This window comes from Xiphophorus couchianus, chromosome 5, assembly GCF_001444195.1.
Source record: "Xiphophorus couchianus chromosome 5, X_couchianus-1.0, whole genome shotgun sequence".
Classification (NCBI taxonomy): domain Eukaryota; kingdom Metazoa; phylum Chordata; class Actinopteri; order Cyprinodontiformes; family Poeciliidae; genus Xiphophorus; species Xiphophorus couchianus.
In genome coordinates, this window is record NC_040232.1 from 36,879,464 (window position 1) to 36,897,675 (window position 18,212).

Genomic DNA, 18,212 nt, shown 5'->3' on the forward strand with positions numbered 1-18,212 from the left:
CTGATCCCGTCAGAGCGCCGGCGGCCCCAACAAGCACATTTCATCCAGTTAACAGCCTCGTTCTGACTAAAAGCAAACACATGACCCGTGAGCCGGCGGAGTCCGGGAGAACCGAGCCGGACTTCACCGAGAAGATCTACAGAGCTGATAAAGGGAACAAACTGAGGCAGGCTGGAGCCTGCACCTAAAGTTTGGTTTCAATTAGAGAGACATCTGACTGCAATTTCATACCTGTACTCGGAGCTTGGAGGCGGAGGAGGGGATCGAGTGTCTCCGTGTGGACGTACACTTGTATTAAACTTGTTTTAGGGACATTAACCGGTCACAGCTTCCTTTTACAGAGCAGGAGTTATGGAAATCGCTACATTATGTAGTAAATATGTAGTTACTGTTGGGCATTGGTCTCGAGGTGCTGGATGTGAATCAAATGTACTTTTTTTTCATTTTTGTTATTTTGCTTTATTTCATGCGAAATAAAAGGAAAAAAGAGCGTTTTATACACTTTAATAGATAAAAATAAGACAAAAAAAAGGTCATTAAAACACTATTAAAAATATGTTCAGCTAAACTTGAAGGGTGTTAGTTAAGTTTTCCAGGCACATTTTACAGTGTAATCAAGTACCTATTCTGTTAACTTCAATTATGAAAATGCTGCATATATCAAAAATGACTTAAAAGAAATTTGACTTCCTAATTTAACGCCTTGAAATTGGGCCTCCGTCTCTTTAAGAAAATCTTGTTCTTCCTGAAACTCCACCTACTGAAATTCATCACAACATGGCTCCTCTCTTAACCTTTCAGCAACGTTTGCACTGAGAAGCAGCTCCTATAATGAGCTCAGCAGACCCACCAGGTGTTTGCTAATTGCTGCTGGCTAGTCTGAAGGAGCCGAGTGGGCGGAGTCACAGGGTTGCTCTGCTCTGTGAGGCGGATGCTCAGAAGCGTCGGTCTCTCCAGCCGTTTTGCACAGCCGAGTGGTTGCCATGGAGATTAAAGGCTCTCTCAAACATGGGTGAAAGAATCAAGGCAACACTCCAGGTATGCTTTTGATGAGGGAAAAACATTATAACATGAAGTGAAGCTCAAAAAGTCGTTTTACACACCACTGCCCCTTTAACTGGGAAAAGCCGAGTGATGCGTCAGACTGGGAAATATTTTGATGACATCTTTTCAAATATCTACTTAATAATGTCGAACACAAACTTTTCAGAGTGAGAACGTTTCTGGAGGAATCAGTCCACATACGAGTGCGTCCAAAACAGGCACGGATGTTTTCTGTCAAATCTGAACTCCGTGCGTTTCGTGCGGCGACATTAAACGGTAAACTGAAAGACTTTAACTACTTCACAGAGAAACGTTTCCCGTTGGTGGCAGGATCTGTGGCCAGGCTGCCCCACACACAACATCTGCTCCAATCTTGTTTCTCATTTGCATAATCGGAGGCTCAGGGAGCCGTTCTTACTTGAACAAACAGAACTTTGTGAAAGGCTGATCCTCCGTAGCACCGGCTCTGTTTCCAGCTCGCCTGACAGTGAACCCGTCAGCAAAATATAATTGGAAGGATACATCTTACACAGAGTGTCTATTAAAAACGGATTTTTACCTCTAAGTGCACTGACAGGAATAAACAGAAAGCTTCCTTAGATTGACACAAAAACAATAATTCTGATTCTAAAGCCATCATTCCACTTTTAAAAGCGGAGAAGGGAATCATTTCTATGTTTTAAGCATGTTCAAACTGCACAGGCTGTTATGCATCAAGTACAAAACACTGTCAGAGTGAACTGTACGTTTTTGGGTGTGAAGCAGAAGTTTGAAAAGAAATAAATAACTGAATATATAAAATAAAATGAATAAAAATGCTTTCATTTTTTTTTCCAACCTCATCTCTTCTACATTGACTATGTTTATATTCATACATACATATGTCACTTCAATGTATAACAGGAAATATATTTATAAGTTTTATAATTTTACATAGACGACTACTCCACTATTTTCCCGCCATTTTATTTATTTTTTTATTCTTCCGTTGTTTTCTAAAATAAATTTTAAAGCTAATATTTAAGTTCACTATTAGTTTAGTTCATTGGAGGGTTGGAACGGATGCTTTTACAATTATACATAAAAATAAATATTGTTTGGCCTTCCCTCTGCAGTCATTTTTGTAAGAGACAGAAAAAAACTCAGGACAATTTTGCTCACAACACGACAATATTATTGAGACAAACAGGCCAAATTAATACATTTTACATACAATACTTCTGCTCTTACAAAAAAAACAAAAAACAATTTGAATTTCAAAAGATCAGAAAAGGAGCTCGGTTCCGCAGAAGAAACGAGTTCTGTTCTCCAGCAGGTGGCAATAGCACATCTAAAATCTGAACCAGTCTGAGGACAAGCCAGGAGTTCATAAGTCAGAACGTTCATGTGAACGCATCAGCCACTCAGACGGACTCACGTCAAGCTTATGAGGTGTGTGAGATGTCCACGGGTCGTTAGGAGCGAGCTGGAATTTTTCTGTAAGTGTGTGTTCTCGTTCCTAGCGCACGGAGGAGATTTTTTCTTTTTAGCTTTTTGAGTCATTTTTGGTTTTTGGAAGCAGATTAAAGGTCTGCTGTCTGTCTGGAGTTGGTGTGTGTGAGTGTGTTGCAGAAGAACATCATGTCAGAGAGAGAAAGAGTGAGACAGAGAGAGAGACAGATAGAGAGAGAGAGTGAGACAGAGAGAGAGACAGATAGAGAGAGAGAGAGCCTCCTGCGGTCCCGGCCAACCAAGCGTCACATTGGGATGGGATGATGAGCGCTTTGTCTGCCCCTCCAGCTGCAGCACTGAGCCACTAAAACTCAAATAGACTGAATTTTACACGTGCAAAACAGCAGCTAAAAAAAGCTGTGACTCAACTTCAGCTCAATAGATGACATACAAAAAGACACAAAATATTAATCTAGATTTTTCTTCAAAAAGTAGTGTGTAATTGTATGTTGATGTGCATCAGAGATCCAGGGAATCCTCAGATCTTTTATGTTCCTTTTTGAACAAAGTGTGTAAAATTGCACGACCATTTGTCTAACTATGATTTTTTTTCTGTTTTTACTTTGTATTTTCACATTTGCACAACCATCTACTCTAGTTTTACTCCCTTTTGCACATCTGTTTTATCTGCACAGATACATTATGTATGTTTCTGAAAACATGATCCGACTGCACATCCTTTGGATCGTGACTCCAATATGTCTATTTCTGAAAACTACAGTCTTTCCTGTCAGAGTCTCTCATACAGAACACTTTTATTATTATTATTGTTAATCTTATTTCCTTATATTTGCTTTTGTAACACTTTAAGAACTTTTTGTGTGAACCTACATATCTGTTGTTGCTGTTGCACCTGAGTTTGTCCTTTCCTGGACATTGAAGTTCGTTTCTATTCTATTTCTGTTCTATTATTGTCTGTTTGAAACAAATAACTGAATAAATAAATGTACCTTTTACTTTAAAGTCTTCCTCTGCTCTCCTTCATATGACAAACCAAAGCGGCTTATTAAACAAATTACAATTTGTCATAAATTTCATCCCGTTTGTGACGGATCACTTAACAACATGTCCGCCAATCTAAGCCGGCCAAATTAGCACCGCGGAGGCCGAGGTTGTGAGCAATGTGGCGGCGACGCTTTGATCGCGGCCGATGCCATATGTTATGGTAACGCCGGGGAGGCCTGTGACATTTTTCACTTTTATCGACCAGCCTGACCCCGCTGGCCCCGGGACGGTGGGGAACTTTCATGTGTCGGCCGGGCGACCCCCAACACAACTTCACGTTTAATGTCTCTAAGTGGCCCTCACTTTCACTCACATTAAAGACAGATTCCCTCCAACCCCCCCTATACACACACCCCATCAGAAACACACGGTCTCTCTCTCCCAACACATTATCGAAAGCTGTTCCCGGTCCTGCAGAGCCGCGAAATCCAATCTGTACGGAGGAGGCCTGGGCTGGTCAGATGAAACTAGTTGTTACCTTACAGAGGGAGGCAGTAAATCACACAGTCAGGACTGTCTGTGAGGGCGAGAGCTCGGAAGACAGACGCACGTGTATGTGCGGGCGTGTGTGTGTGTTTTCAGGACGCGCACTCACTGCCTGGGCTCTCCCCGATGCTGCTGAGCTTTCCGTTCCAGTACCACAGCAGCAGGGTGGCGTCTCTGGAGCCCGTCAGGACGTAGCAGTCTCCGCCGATGTACGACTCGGAGCGGGCGAGGCACGTCACCACGTCCCGGTGTCCGAACACGATCTGCGTCAGCTTCCCTGCAGGCGGCGAAAAGAAAAATCAGGACGGCTTTAAATGCAACGTGACCGAGACGTTGCCGTGACCACGCGACGGATAAATACATAAAATGGTGTTGGAATATGATAAGACAGCAGTACAGGTCAGAGCAAGAGGGAGGAAAAGGATTTCCTTTTCAGATGCTAGCGCCAAGTTTAATATGGTTAACTTAAACTAACAGGATAACCAAAACTGAAATTGGGAAATAAAAAAAAATTTATGAGGAAAAACTAGGAATAACTGGAACTATATAATGCGTTTATAAAACAAAAACATACAGAAATTATAGATATAATGTCCTCCCCTTTCACGTTTATGAATCTATTTAATAGACTTTTGAACAGATTGAAATGTATTTTTCTGTCAAGTGTCAGCAGCGTACACTAATACACAAAATGGAGACAGCAAAAGTTGGGAGAAAACACCAGAGCGAACAATAACTGAATACAGTTTTAAAAAATTGCAACCTACGCTGAGTATTCATTACCCAGTCAATGTTTACATAATCACGATACGATACTTCAACATTTATGAATTCTGCACCTAAAAATGAACCAAAGTATGAAAAAATAAAAACTACTACAGCTAACAAAAACTAAACAAATATTTAGCTAATAGTAACTAATAAAAAGTAGCAAACACAATAAAAACTAAAATGAACTGAGTTGGACAAACAAAAAGTCACATTGAAATAAAACTATAATGAATAACCCAAAACTACTACAGATAGGGATCTGACACTGACTGTCTCGGAAATGTTGTGAATTGTAAAATATTCTCGCCAAAATAAATCATGAAAAGCAAAACAAAAAGTCCTGCGGCTGCATTATTGTTGCATAATCTATTCAGACTGTTTGATTATTAAAGCTTTAATTCTTTTTTCTCCCCGTCTAGAATTTTGAAGAATTTTAGATGGAAAGTTTTTTTTATGAAGGCTTGAAAAGCTTCAGCAGGTGAAACTTGAGCAATCTTCAACAATTAAAATAAGTCACCTTAACATCTCTCTGGCTCTGTAATATGCTTATTTCATAAGTTAAATGCACATTTCTCAGCTAAAGTTGAGGTTATGCTTCAGCCTCTTTTAATGCAAAGTATAGTCAGAACACTGATGCTAATAGAATCAGGGTTTAGACAGCCACTGTTTTATCCAGCGGGGCTTTGGTAAATAAACGCTCTGCTGAAGAAGCTGCTCTGTAAGGTAACGGGAATGTTTAGATTCCAGTTGTCCAAAGAAATAATCAGCCAGTTTCACGCGTTTGTTTTTTTTTGGTCAGTTTGAGGGAAATGCTGAATGAATCGCTGCAGTTCTTTGCAACAGCGCATTAACAGAACTGCAGCACAGAACAGACGAACGAGCAGAAAAACAAAATAAAAAATAAAAATTAAACATAAATGGAAGAAACAGAAGAGACATTTTAGATTTTGACAGACTTTTTAACATTACAGAAACAGATTCTTGACCAACTTTGACTTAAGAAGGCGAAAACAAAAAAGCGGGACAAAGTGCTCTGACATCTGACCTCTGGTACAATGCTGCCGAGTCACAAGGATCCATTTTGGGCCAAGTTTTGAAAGCTAATACAGATGAGTCACTGCAATTCCATCAGCTGATATTGAGCATTACTAGAACATAATTGGATCATCTGTGAGGTTCTTTCCCACAAAAAGCTGTTTGACATTCATGGAACAAATACGTAAATGTAGAAATAACCTGTCTAAAATTCAAAAGTATGTGAAAATATATAAAAAAAAGAAGCAAAAAGTACCAAACAGACGGTAGGGCTGTAATCCCAGGATATAAGAAAAAGACTTTCCTGACAGATGCAACCGCTTTAGGTTCCCATCCTGAGTTGATTATACGACTGATCTGAGATCAGACTTGTGTTAATTCCCAGACATGAATAAATACTCGTTCCAAATGTGTGTGCTCGTGCACGGTGACCATGTGTATATGTAAAGAGGCTAATTGCTGTCAGATTTCAAGACCACAGCGCCACTGTCTCACCGTCTAAAACCCATTACGCCTGTCGGAACGTGACCTCGGCAGTCAAACGGCGGATGCTTCACAGCGCGGCGACGCTCCTGTCCCGGGTGTCGGAACTCGTCATCCTCTGGGAAAATTAAGACGCTTCTCCTTAAAAGCGATGTGGGCTACTATGAAACCGGAGCGGGTCAACGACTTAACTCCCCCTCCCTCCCCCCGAGGAGAACACGGGAGAACAAAGATGTGAAATGTTTGACGTTCTCATAAACAGTGGAAATAAGTAATGATGACTGTTGCAATAATGCCTACCATGCGCCTCAGATTAAACATGTGCTTCCCCGCACGCTTCTGGCCGCCTGTGGAAGGGAAGCTGCTTCCCCAATCGGGACTCTGGGATCTGATAAAAAAAAATCCGGCCCTTTAACCCGTTGGGGGTAACTGGGGGCGCCGGCGGCAGCTGCTGAGCCGCGTTCGATTAAACTCTGTTCTCGTTCTAGTCGCACAACCTGGTGGCAGCAACACAATAGAGCCATCTCTGTGTTCTCACTCCCCTCCGCCACCGCCGCCGCCGCCGCGCCCGGCCTGCAGAGAAATTGAATTGAGTCTGTTGTGTGGATGCATGTAGTGTTCTGAATGAGGCTGGGGGAAGACGCTGAGAGAGATGAAGCTTCAGACAGTCTCATTTAGGACCCCTGACCTCACTGCAGGCTTCTTTTTTTTGTTTTTGTGAGAAAACGTTTGAATTGAGCTGATGATATTCAGGTATAAATGCTGGGCCGTTCTCTTCAAGTTTGGAGGACGTTTCAGCATAAATAGTGTAAGCTAATACAGAGAACTTAGTTTTGATCTTCTAGGCAAGTGTTTGTCGAACCTTCATCAGGCTGAGGACCACTCAACCCATTTAACAAGACACTCACGGAAACAGAAATTCTCTTTCAGCTTGACGAAGCTGCTCACGTCATATCAGTCAGCACAGCCACAGATGCCGACCGGACAGACTTAGACCAGACCTAGATCTGTGTGTCTGTGGCATGCTGTGTATCGTAATAGTATTCTGCAACTAAAAACAAAAGTTTTGCAATTCACCCCGAGAAACTGAAAAATATTCCCACAGACGGTAATTCCTCCCATCTTAAGGAGCCCTGACATTGCTTTTTATCCACTGGTATCTTCAACTTTTCCCTTAAGGGACCGAGTCACAAGTCAAATATCCATTTGGTAGGCTAACCTGTCTACATGCAGTACCTTGCAGACCACTAGGGGACTCCCTCAAGCAACTCCTTCAGACTAGCCAGCAGCAAATAGCAAACATTTAGTGGAACTGCAGTCTACTGTCCTGATCATGAGACTCCTTGGTAAAATGCTGGTAAAAATGTTTCTAAAGGGTTAATAGAGGAGCCATGTTGTAATGACTTCCTGAAGGCGGAGTCTCACAAAGAGCAGGACTTTCTGAGACAGTGGTCCAATTTCAAGGCGTTCAATTACTAAGTCAAATATCTTTTGAGTCATATTTGATATTTATAGCATTTTTATAATATACTGAAAGTAACAGTTACTTGATTGTGCTATAAAATGGAACTATGTGGAAGGAAACACATAGTACTGCCCCTTTAAGATGACCCAACAACTGACCAGTTTCTCTGTTCATGCTAAAGAAGCTCATGGTTGATGCACACCAAGTTTTTCACCACGTGGTGTTTTGCATGTAGACCATAAAGACTGGTCTCTGCTTACCACAGCACCTTCTTCGACATGTTTTCTAGAGTTTGGATTTATGACCCGAGGCTGACCCAAAATTCAGGCCGGGTCGGGCCAAAATTATTTTCCAGATAGTCGGGTCAGGTCTGGGTCGGCCTTCTGTGGCACGCTTAATAAGTCTACAGACACAGCACAGGGAAAGCCAAATGATACGAGGCTGTGTTAATATACTTATTGTAGTGTAAACAGAGGAGCAGATACTTTATTTCCTCAACAGGTTAAACTAAGTAATCAGAAGCTCAGACTGTGACAAGCGCAGCGCATTGCGTGATCTCATCAATCGTACATCTCAGATGATTTGAACTTGACTCATCCTGCGGCTACAACAAGCCACAAGAAGGAGCTGGAAGACGCTAGACAAAAACTAAAAAACAGGAAAAACCTACACTGCTTCAAGAACGGTGGTCGAAAACAAAAGCAATAAAATCGTAATGTCAAGCTTACTTTGGGTTCGGGCTCAGACCAACCCAAATAAATCCGTAGGGTCAGGTCGGATTCTTTTGGGTTCTGAACTGACAGCAAGTCAAGCAGAAAAATCCACTACCATCAACTACCTGTGTCGGTGGAGTAGACCCGGAAGCTCTTGTCCCAGAAGCCACACAGCAGGATGAAGCGGTTGTCGGCGGTGATGACGAAACACTGCGAGCTGATCTGGATGCTCTGATCCAGGAGGTCTGAGATCTGACGCCGGTGACAGCCCACGTTGCTGGCTGAAAGGAAGCAAACAGGAATGCACACAGGAATCCAACACACACTCTAAGGACAGCCGACGTATCGGATAAACAGTCGGGAGCTCGCGCTTTGATGCTCCTCCGCCGAAGCTTCGGTGTGAGGGAGATTTGTGGGACGACGCATAAAACATCCCGGAGATTGAGGGTTTATGGAAACTGCAGCGTTTTCCACGAGGGGCCTAAGAGTGTGAGTAATGTCCCGGCGTGGTTCGACTTTACCAAAAAGGAACCCCACTCCAACCGGGACGGACACGCCAGCTTCATCTTCGCATGATCAAATGTCGTAAATCGCAACTCTGATTTACCGACGCCATTTACCAAAAGTGCTATCTATGAACGGCTCTCCTGAAGAAAAACGTTGTTTTCTTACTTAATGGGGTCAAACGTTTGGGTGGAGGGGTAGGAGGGGAAGCAGGTACATCTTGGAGCATTTAGAGTATCTGCTTCTACTAATATTTCAATTTTTTAACATTCCCCAGAGCCGCAGATGGCTCAGCGCTCATCCTCAATTTACTGTGTTTAGCTCCGGCTCCTCCTGGAATGCAAACAGTGTAAATATATTACTGACAAGAGCGAAACTCCCAGCTACCTCCCCCAAAATGTGCACGCACTCCCCCAAGACACTTTAGCGGTAGAGACGAGCCAATGTGACATGATGATAAACATCTAATTCTATCGAACTGATAACCAGTCCTAAAAAGGTGTTTCAGTAACGAATGGTGATGAAATGCTTCTGGAATAAGATTATCTTACTATCCTAATCTTTTACAGGCCAACTGTAAGAAATGTGCACTACAAAAACACTAAATCTTACCAAGTAGTTTTGCTATAGTTTCCAGTGCAAATATGTTAGTAGTACACTTGAAATGAGTCAAAATTAATCTGCAGGGTTCTCTCAGTAAGAAATAAATGGTAATTTTTCTCTCTCTTTTTTTTTTAAAAAGCCCAAAAACATGACGGTCAGGTTAATTTCTAAATGGCTAATTTCTTTCTAAATTCTCCACAGCTGTGAGTGTGTGTGTGTATGGTTGTGTGTCCTGCCTCTCTCTGTGTTGCCCTGGACAGACTGGCGACCTGTCCAGGGTGACCCCGCCTCTTGCCCGGAACATTTTACGTGTTGTTTCTGTTTCATTTTGAATATTTAAAATGTCTTCCAGTTCCAGTGAGAAATGTCCATTCAAATTGAAAGCTTATCTTTCAGAAGGTCTTCTTGCATTATTATGCCATTATTATGCCATTATCATTATATTACTTGAAAATGATCTCAAAACAACAATGTTATTGTTTATCGCAGTAACTTCTGGGACAAATTATCGTCCAGAACTATTTGTTATGGCGACAGGACTGTTTATGCGCAACTTTTCAGCAAAACATAGGAGCTTGTGTTAAGTCGATAATTTCTTAATGTTGATTTTAAAAAAGTACTCCCATTGGCAGATTATTTCACTTAGTACAAGATATGTTTCCATGTTATAAGTGAAATAATCTGGGAGCAGAACTAGTTATTTTACATCAATATTAATCATGGACTAATTAAGCTTCTATATTTTGCTGAAAAGTCACTTCTAAGTCAGTTTTGCCTTATTTCAAGCGTGCTAAGACATTTGCAGCAGAAACTAGAACAAAAACACTTGGTGGGATTTTGTGTTTTTGCAGTGCATCGCAGGATTAGGATGAATAACTGAGTGTCGACTCTGGTTATTTTCAGTAGTCAAGTGTTTGGGAAGAAAAAAAAACCCGTTCCCGTGAGAGTGACAGTGACCACAGCATTCGCAGAGAAAGAGCAGCACGCAGCCCCACATCTCCTTCTCCCGCTGCAGATGTGCACGAAACACCCTGCAGGAGGCGAGAGGCGGGCGCAGACGGACAGAGGAGGCCTGCGTGTTTTTCTCGCCGCTCCGCCAGCGCGCCCCCATACATCACTGCAACCCGGCGCTCTCCCGCTCATCAACAAGTCGTGAAGGATGAGAGGCGCACATATTGTCCTGACAGCCGTCCGCCGTGCATTCTCAATCACACATTATTACCGCATTCATATTCATTTTCACTGACACGCGTCCTTTCCCTCCGCACAAATTAAACCAAAGGAAGACGCAGTTGAGGGGGAAGGAGGGGAAAGGGAGGAGGGGGGGCTGATGATGAAATGCTGGCCCAGGCCACAGCTCATTGCATTCCAATTTGCATGCAAATGGTTTAGTGAAAGAGCAGGGCCTATATCATGACGAGTGAACTGGGGGAGCGAAAGGGGGGGCGGCTGAGAAACAACTCTAATCTGGCGTCCAGGGACACGGCGCCGTGCGCCGCCATGAGTCACCGGCAGGGATGGCACGCGCAGATCCGCGCACGCGATTTCATTTCATGCATAAACAGGTTCACACTCAGGCGCGCGTGGATTCCTTTTAATGGTCATAAATGACAGCGTACCTATCAAAGGGTCAATTTCCACAGGAAGTTGGTACTGCTGCTCCCCGGCGTTCTGATGACCTGACAGAGAAGAAGACAGATTGGATTAATATGGTAATGGAGTGGCCTTGTGAAACAGAAGCTGCATTCGAGGTTATTATAACACACTGAAAACTATAACCATAATCCTATAATGTGGCCCGTTGGCCTAAGACTGCTGCCATGAATTATAGATCAATTATGTCCAAATGTTACTGAGGCTGGAGAGGATATAGCGCCCAACAGACCTACCTCTGCACCGGCCCAGAAAAATTGATTCCATAGTGATGGATAATGAAAAGGGATTTTTATTTTTCCCATGTTAATCATTAAGACTCAGACCAGAACCTTCAGAGCCACATAAAGAGTTACAAAGTTGGCCTTCTGTCACTGTTCAGGGTGAGAAGACTAATGTGTCAGCCAGATCTAGAGAAACCCATCCAAGTGTTTATCTTCAGCCGCATTGATTACTGCAACAGTGTCTTCACAGCTCTGACTAAAATAAATAAATAAAATCAGCTGCAGCTCATCCAGAACCTGCTGCTGGTCTTCTCACTAAATCCAGGAAGATAGAGCATCACTCCAGTACTAAAGTCACTACACTGAGAGAGTGGACTTTTGAATGCTGTTGGTTTATAAATCCCTAACAACTAAAGATCTGCTGCTGTCGTATCCACCTTCCAGACCTCTCAGATCTTCTGGTTCTGGTTCTGCTCTGCATGCTGCTCACCAAACATGGAGAAGCAGCTTTCAGCTTCTAATGCACAACTAATCTGGAACTTCCAGAAAACGGTAAAACAGCTGAAACTCCTGAGTTTCTTTAAATCTTGACTAAAACCCACCTGCTTAGAGCTGCTTTTGAAACTAATAAATGGAGCACTGACCAACGTATTTGATGTGTGTTGATTATTTTGATGATGGCAGTTTGTTACTCGTTTTCTCAATTGGTGACCTTATTATGCTTTTATGACTTTTTATTTTTGTGCTTTTATGACGTAAAACATTTTCAATTGCCTTGTTGCTGAAATGTCCTACACAAATAAACTTGATCGATTGATTGATAAGAACATCTAATCAAATGAATGCGCTATCGATTGTGATGCATTTTAAATTAAAAGGCTGTTTTTCTGGCCCAAACGGTTGACATGGTTGCTTTGGAGACGGTGCTGTCAATCATGCCCATGCTGCAATACAGCTGCTCCCCGTCAGCAGAGTCTGTCATGAATGCTAAGGCTAGTTAGCATGGCCACGGATGACGACAGATAAACAGCTTTCCTGTAACAGTGAGTTGTTTCTCCACTATTAGCACATTTAGCAGCTCATTCATGAGGTGGATTGACAGCACTAAGCCCCTTCTCCTAGCTCTGATTGGTTGATTTTGGTCGGGAGCGGCGCATTTCTTCAGACTGTAGCAGTAGCTCAGGGAAGAAGAGGAGGAGATAAATCTTTTCACAGATTATCTGTCTTATATTATACTGTTATGACATGGTAATAGTTTAAACAAATAAGTAAAAATATTTTTTATAAAGGTTACATCTCGCAGCTTTAACACAAGTAAAAAAAATATTATAGAGGGCTTCTTGTGAAGACTGTATTGCACAAACTAAATACCATGATCAGCTGAGTCTTTGTTGCTCACAATGTGGCTCGTATTCCACCAAAAACAAATCAGCTTCATGGCCCCAGGGTTTTTCCTGAGGTCGAGTGAGTGTTGGGTAAATAAGACTTATGAACGTGAAAGGCTGATGTATGGAAGTGGACACGAGACCCAACGCTGGCTGTTACATGTGTCACATTTGATGCAGCTGCCTGGTAGACACAGTCAATCGTCTCTCAAATCAACGTCCGTCCCGTACAGACAAGACAGTCTGATCTTCATACAAATACAGCGTTAACCAACCCAACCGCAGGACTCATGACATGACCTCAAAAACACCCCAGACAGCACAAAAACATGCCAACGTGCCGAAACCACCGACCTGCCAAGCCGTGCCATTTGTTGACAGAGAAGAGGCGGTTGGCGGTGACGGTTATGATGGCGGGCGACGCGAGGCCCGGCTGGGTGTTGGCTGCCACGTGCGTCACAGGAGAATTGGACGGGAACTTCAGCACCATGATGACGTCCTGCTGCATCTGCTCCGTGAACATCAGCGGCGTCTGCAGGAGAAGATACTATTCAGGGAACCGGGGGACGAGATGACCGGACAGAACAATGGAGACCAGAAAGCAAAACGAAAGCAAAAAGATAAATAAATCAAAAGTTAAGGAAAGAAATCCAGGTTGGTGGCAGCAGGGAGAACAGGAGGAGGAGAGAGGGAGGGAGGGAGGGAGCAAAGAAGAGCACAGAGAGAAGGTTAAGCAAGGATAGATGCCAACAGGACAGAGCTGTGTTCAAATTTAGAAATACGCAAAATGTTGCTCATGACTGCACTTGGAAGCAATCATCACAGAAAGGTGGACATTTTTCTTAGCGTTGAGATGAAATACAAATAAAAAAAGACTAATGATATTTTCAACATGAAACAGAAACAAATACCTGCTCAGGACGTTGGATGCAATTCCAAAAAGTCCAACTTGTGATAATCATTATAGCGGCGTAATAATAATAAGAGCTGCAATCAATAAATTCCGACATGCTGCCACCAAATAGCATTTCTTAAACCTCTTCAGAATTTACTGGCTTAAAGTGGACTTTTTAATGATCACTAAAGCCCGTCATCGTAATACGATGTAAACTGGTGCAGCTGAACAGTGAGTTAGCATCTCAGGTTGCTTTTATCTTAAGACTCGAAACCTTGAGGGGTTGTCATCTGAGGTGTTCCTCAAGCCATAAAACTCTAAGTTTCCACAGTGATCTAGGAGCTGAGTGGGGAGATCATCAGCCTCTGTAGACTCTCAACATGCAAATGATTGCACTTAAGTTATTCTTTTGGACATACTGTGGCTGCATTTTGGAGTTAAAAAAAAGACTCTTGGACTATAGGGAAAAGGCTTTTCTACGTTGGCTCCCGGAGTTAGCCGTGGCTGTAAGCTGTTTACTACTAGCTGCTGGGGGAGCGGCTCTGCCTCACCCCGAAGTGATCGACTCCTTGCAGCTGCTCAGTGCCGCCATTCCCTTGCTTGGATCTCTGAGTAGTTGCCTCTCATACTGCCAGTATCTCATCGTACTCTCAGTCTCTGATACTCTTTGTCAGTTGCTAATAAGAACGATCGATCTGCCATCATCATCATAGCAATCCTCACTGCGCCCAGGCTGCGGCTGCGGCTGCCCCCTTTTTACGTTTGGAAGCTCATTCCCTTTCACATAACTGGAAAAGCCGCTTTTCTCATTTCTCTGACATTTGGAAAAATATGGTTTACTTATTTTAGTAAAACTCCGGTTTTACTTTGCCTATTAACACAATTTAAAAACTGTTGTGTAGTTTATAATGTGCACTTTAAGCACAAGTTGAAAGTGAGACTGGGGGAGGCGGAGATGTGTTAAAAAGACGGTATAAGCTTATGAACCACTAGGGTTTAGCGTATCGATACTTGCGGATGAAAAATTGATGCCTTCCGAGGGTAGAGAAAATCGATAAATATTGTAGAATTGATATAATTATACACCCCTACATAATTTCGACTGTTTAAGCCTGCTTTTCATTTCAGTCTACATTGAGATGTTTAAAGACTCTTTTTTTATAAAATGCACAATTTTTTTTCTAACTTACTGACTTAAACTTGCTTTTTTGAACGTACAATACAAGGGCAAACCTCCCCCACGCCCCCACTATCCTATCAACCTGTCAGGCTACTTCCTCTGCTTAGGCAACATTTAGCACAAATCTAAGAAGTGTTTGTACTAAGCAGCTTGAGCAGAAAGCTATTTTCCTCCTTGCGTGTAAAGTAGAGGAACATCAGTGTTTAACATCAGGAAGAGACCTGGGTAAATCCGGTTCATCTGACAGCTAACTAGAAGCACTGACAGTATCATTACCACCAGCACGGGGCGGACGCCGACACTGACAACGCGCCGGCTCGAGAGGGAAAAAGGAGAGAAAGTGGAAGCCAAGAGAAGCGAGCAGCAGAAGGAAAGTAAAGGTTTGGGAAAGGTTAGAAATGTGTTTGAAAAGCTGTCTGTCTTTGAAAACTATATTTGGAGGAGTAAAAAAAAAAAAAGAAAAAAGAAAACAATTCACAGAAATCCACCCGTACACTTGGGCGGCAAATTCAAAGGAACGGCCCGGGTTTGCGTGTGTGTGTGTGCCGGGTGGTGGTCTGCACAGCCAGCTGTCAGCGCCGCAGGGACACCACGCTAATAAGGACTCATGGGACCTCGGCTCCATCACAGGCAGGAACCACTGACTGCACTCCCTGGCCCATAAAGGGCCATCGCTTCAAACCAGCCCATCTCATGTTTCCAGCTCAGGTGGGAAAATCTGGATCAGGCCCAGATTTCCAGCAGAAAACCTTTTACCAAAACGCATCCCCACACAAATACTTGTAATCTCTTCCTTTCACAAACAACTCGTCAATAAAGAAAGAGGAGGGGGCCATGCTCTGGAAAAGGCAAGAGGATTTCCCAAAGTAGGGAAGAGCAAGGTAAGGACTAAACTGAAGAGATTGTAACCAATCGTATTTGTGGAGGACCAGAAGAAAAAAAGAGGAATGAGGATCAGTTGGTCACTTACCACCTGCATGGCTGAACTTCGAGGCGGGTGTGGCTCAATGAGCAGCTGAGAAGGAGTCTGTCCAAAACTCCTGATCTGAGACTCCACGGCCTGAGGAAGCAGAAGCAGAGTAGACACGCAATTACCATGAAACTGTTTCTGTAAGATCATATCCATTTCTCTTTGATTATAATGTCTTAGATGTTCTTAACAAAGTCTGATCTCTATATCTATAATAGATCACAATTGTTTGAAAAATACAAATACGAAATTAGTCCTGTGTGATTGCTGCAGATTCTCAGATTACTGTTTTAACACACAGATTGACGGATTGCAGTGAGAAACAGAAACAAACGTGTTTAAGGGCATGAACTACGGAAGAGGATTAGGACCATTGGGAAAAAGGATTCCGACTTTTTTCCCTCAGAATTCTAAATTCTGACTTTAATCTCAAAATTAAAGAATTGAGATTAATTGAGACTGAGTAAAATAAGACATCAGAATTCTAGGTAAAACAAAAGCCAGAATTTTGAGATTAACATCTGAATTCTGAGGAAGAAAAGGCAGAATTTGTGTTGTTTTGTTTTTTTAATCAGTAGCCCTAATCTTCTTCCATACATGAACACACTTTACATATAAACATCTATCTTTTACTGTCTTCTGTTCACACGTTTACACACAACGACTCATTTGTCCCGCAGTTGGACTGAGAGGACAGGAGGAGGGCCGGCTGCCTGGCCTCCTTGGTTAGGTGGTGTTAATGAAGAGGTATAGGACCATAAATGTCAGAGCAGACGCCGGCCCAGCAGCCTCTGGACATCATCACGGCGCTCACTGTCAGGCCAGCCGGCAGCAGCTACGGACGCGCAGACCTTCACTGAAAGCCTCGTAATTCTCCATGCAGTTGATTCAGAACCAACGTAAACATCTGCTACCTGTACACTCTTTTCATGTTTAGGTATTTTACCTAATGAATGCTACATTTTTTACATGTTAAAATAATGCCACAATGGAGAAAAACACAGGCCAATTTCATGATGAGTGGACAAAGAGAAGGACCGTTGAGACAAACCTGAGGAGGCGTCGAGTATCTGGTGCAATTAACAGATCAGTTAGTTTTAATAATCCATGCTTGCTCATATTACTACTGCCCACATTATTTTTGACTAATTTTAGATATATTTTAGAACCAAACAGTCTTCAGTTCAGCTAATGAGATCATTAAATGTGTGTATTCAATAGAAAACAGTCCGGGCCCACAGACTTATCTGTTCAGGTGTGTTTCTGTCGTGGTTCTAATTAACTGTGCATACTCAGCAGTTCTGTTTCTTTCCCAAGTAAAGCTCTAAAAGTAGTTGTTGCCATTATCTTTGTATGCCCCTTTTCTTTTCAAATGGAAGTATTCTTGGCTCAATAGTTCTATTACTTGGTGCTGGCGCTGCCATTAATGCAATTTTATAAAGATACATAAACATAACACAAGAAAACAACAGGAAACCACTGGACTAGAGATTTGCTTTGCTGCAGTTCAAGCTTTCTTTCTGGCATATGACCAATTTACTCCCACCTGTTGATTCCAAATTTGAGCTTTTTATAAACTACAAGGACATATAAAAAGTAGTCTTGAAGTTTCTTTGGTAAACACAGTGACGGTCTGAACCTAACGGTAAGTGAGCGAATTACAAGATTTCTCCATTAATGCATCAGAGGGAGGTTTGGTAAACCTTCTTGGATTAATACTACATTATGATGTATTAATGCATTTATAAATAATATAATAATATGAATAATTTGGTGGGAGTTATTAGTGTTGATGGGGGTGGGGGGGATTATTATTATTATTTTTAATGTACTGTATATATAATTGACCTGGTTGTCACCAATCTGGCCAATCAAGTGAACGTTGGCCGATTTCCTGACAAGTTCCTCTAAACGCTGCAGAGCTTGTCTGTGAAAAGAAAACGAAGCTAGAAATGCACCAAGAAACCAGAATGTTAAAACAAAACAAAACAAAAAAGTTCTTTATAAGACAAGAACGGGCCTGAAGAAAATGACCAAGACAGAATTATGACAGCCTGGTCAATGTGTTGTTGCCGTGCTCTGTGACTGGCTGTGTGGGAGTGACGGCGTGTGTGTGTGTGTGTAGGCTGAGAAGGTCTGAGTCTAACTTGGCGCGGCCTGGAAATGAGCTCATGGTTCAGGCCTCTGTACGGCATTTCCATGAGAAAAAGGTCAGGATACGAGTCTCTTCATACCTATTGTCTGAAACTAACCAGAGAAGCACAGGGAGGGATTTTAACACTGAGATATTAAAGTTTCATCACAT

The 18,212-nt window shown here is 42.5% G+C and overlaps 1 protein-coding gene across 7 annotated transcripts in view; it reads right to left on the minus strand.

Moving 5' to 3' along the window:
* The window catches only part of lrba (LPS-responsive vesicle trafficking, beach and anchor containing), a 243,144-nt gene that overhangs the window by 13,719 nt on the left and 211,213 nt on the right, over window positions 1-18,212 (minus strand). For 5 of the 7 annotated variants that reach the window (XM_028018763.1, XM_028018764.1, XM_028018762.1 and 2 more), the window contains 5 exons: window positions 15,908-15,997; window positions 13,217-13,409; window positions 11,220-11,279; window positions 8,619-8,774; window positions 4,136-4,303 (listed from right to left, as the gene is read on the minus strand). In XM_028018763.1, the coding sequence (XP_027874564.1) occupies window positions 4,136-4,303; window positions 8,619-8,774; window positions 11,220-11,279; window positions 13,217-13,409; window positions 15,908-15,997 (667 nt within the window). The remainder of the gene's footprint in view (window positions 1-4,135; window positions 4,304-8,618; window positions 8,775-11,219; window positions 11,280-13,216; window positions 13,410-15,907; window positions 15,998-18,212) is intronic. The other 2 variants (XM_028018766.1, XM_028018765.1) reach the window with 1 other exon arrangement.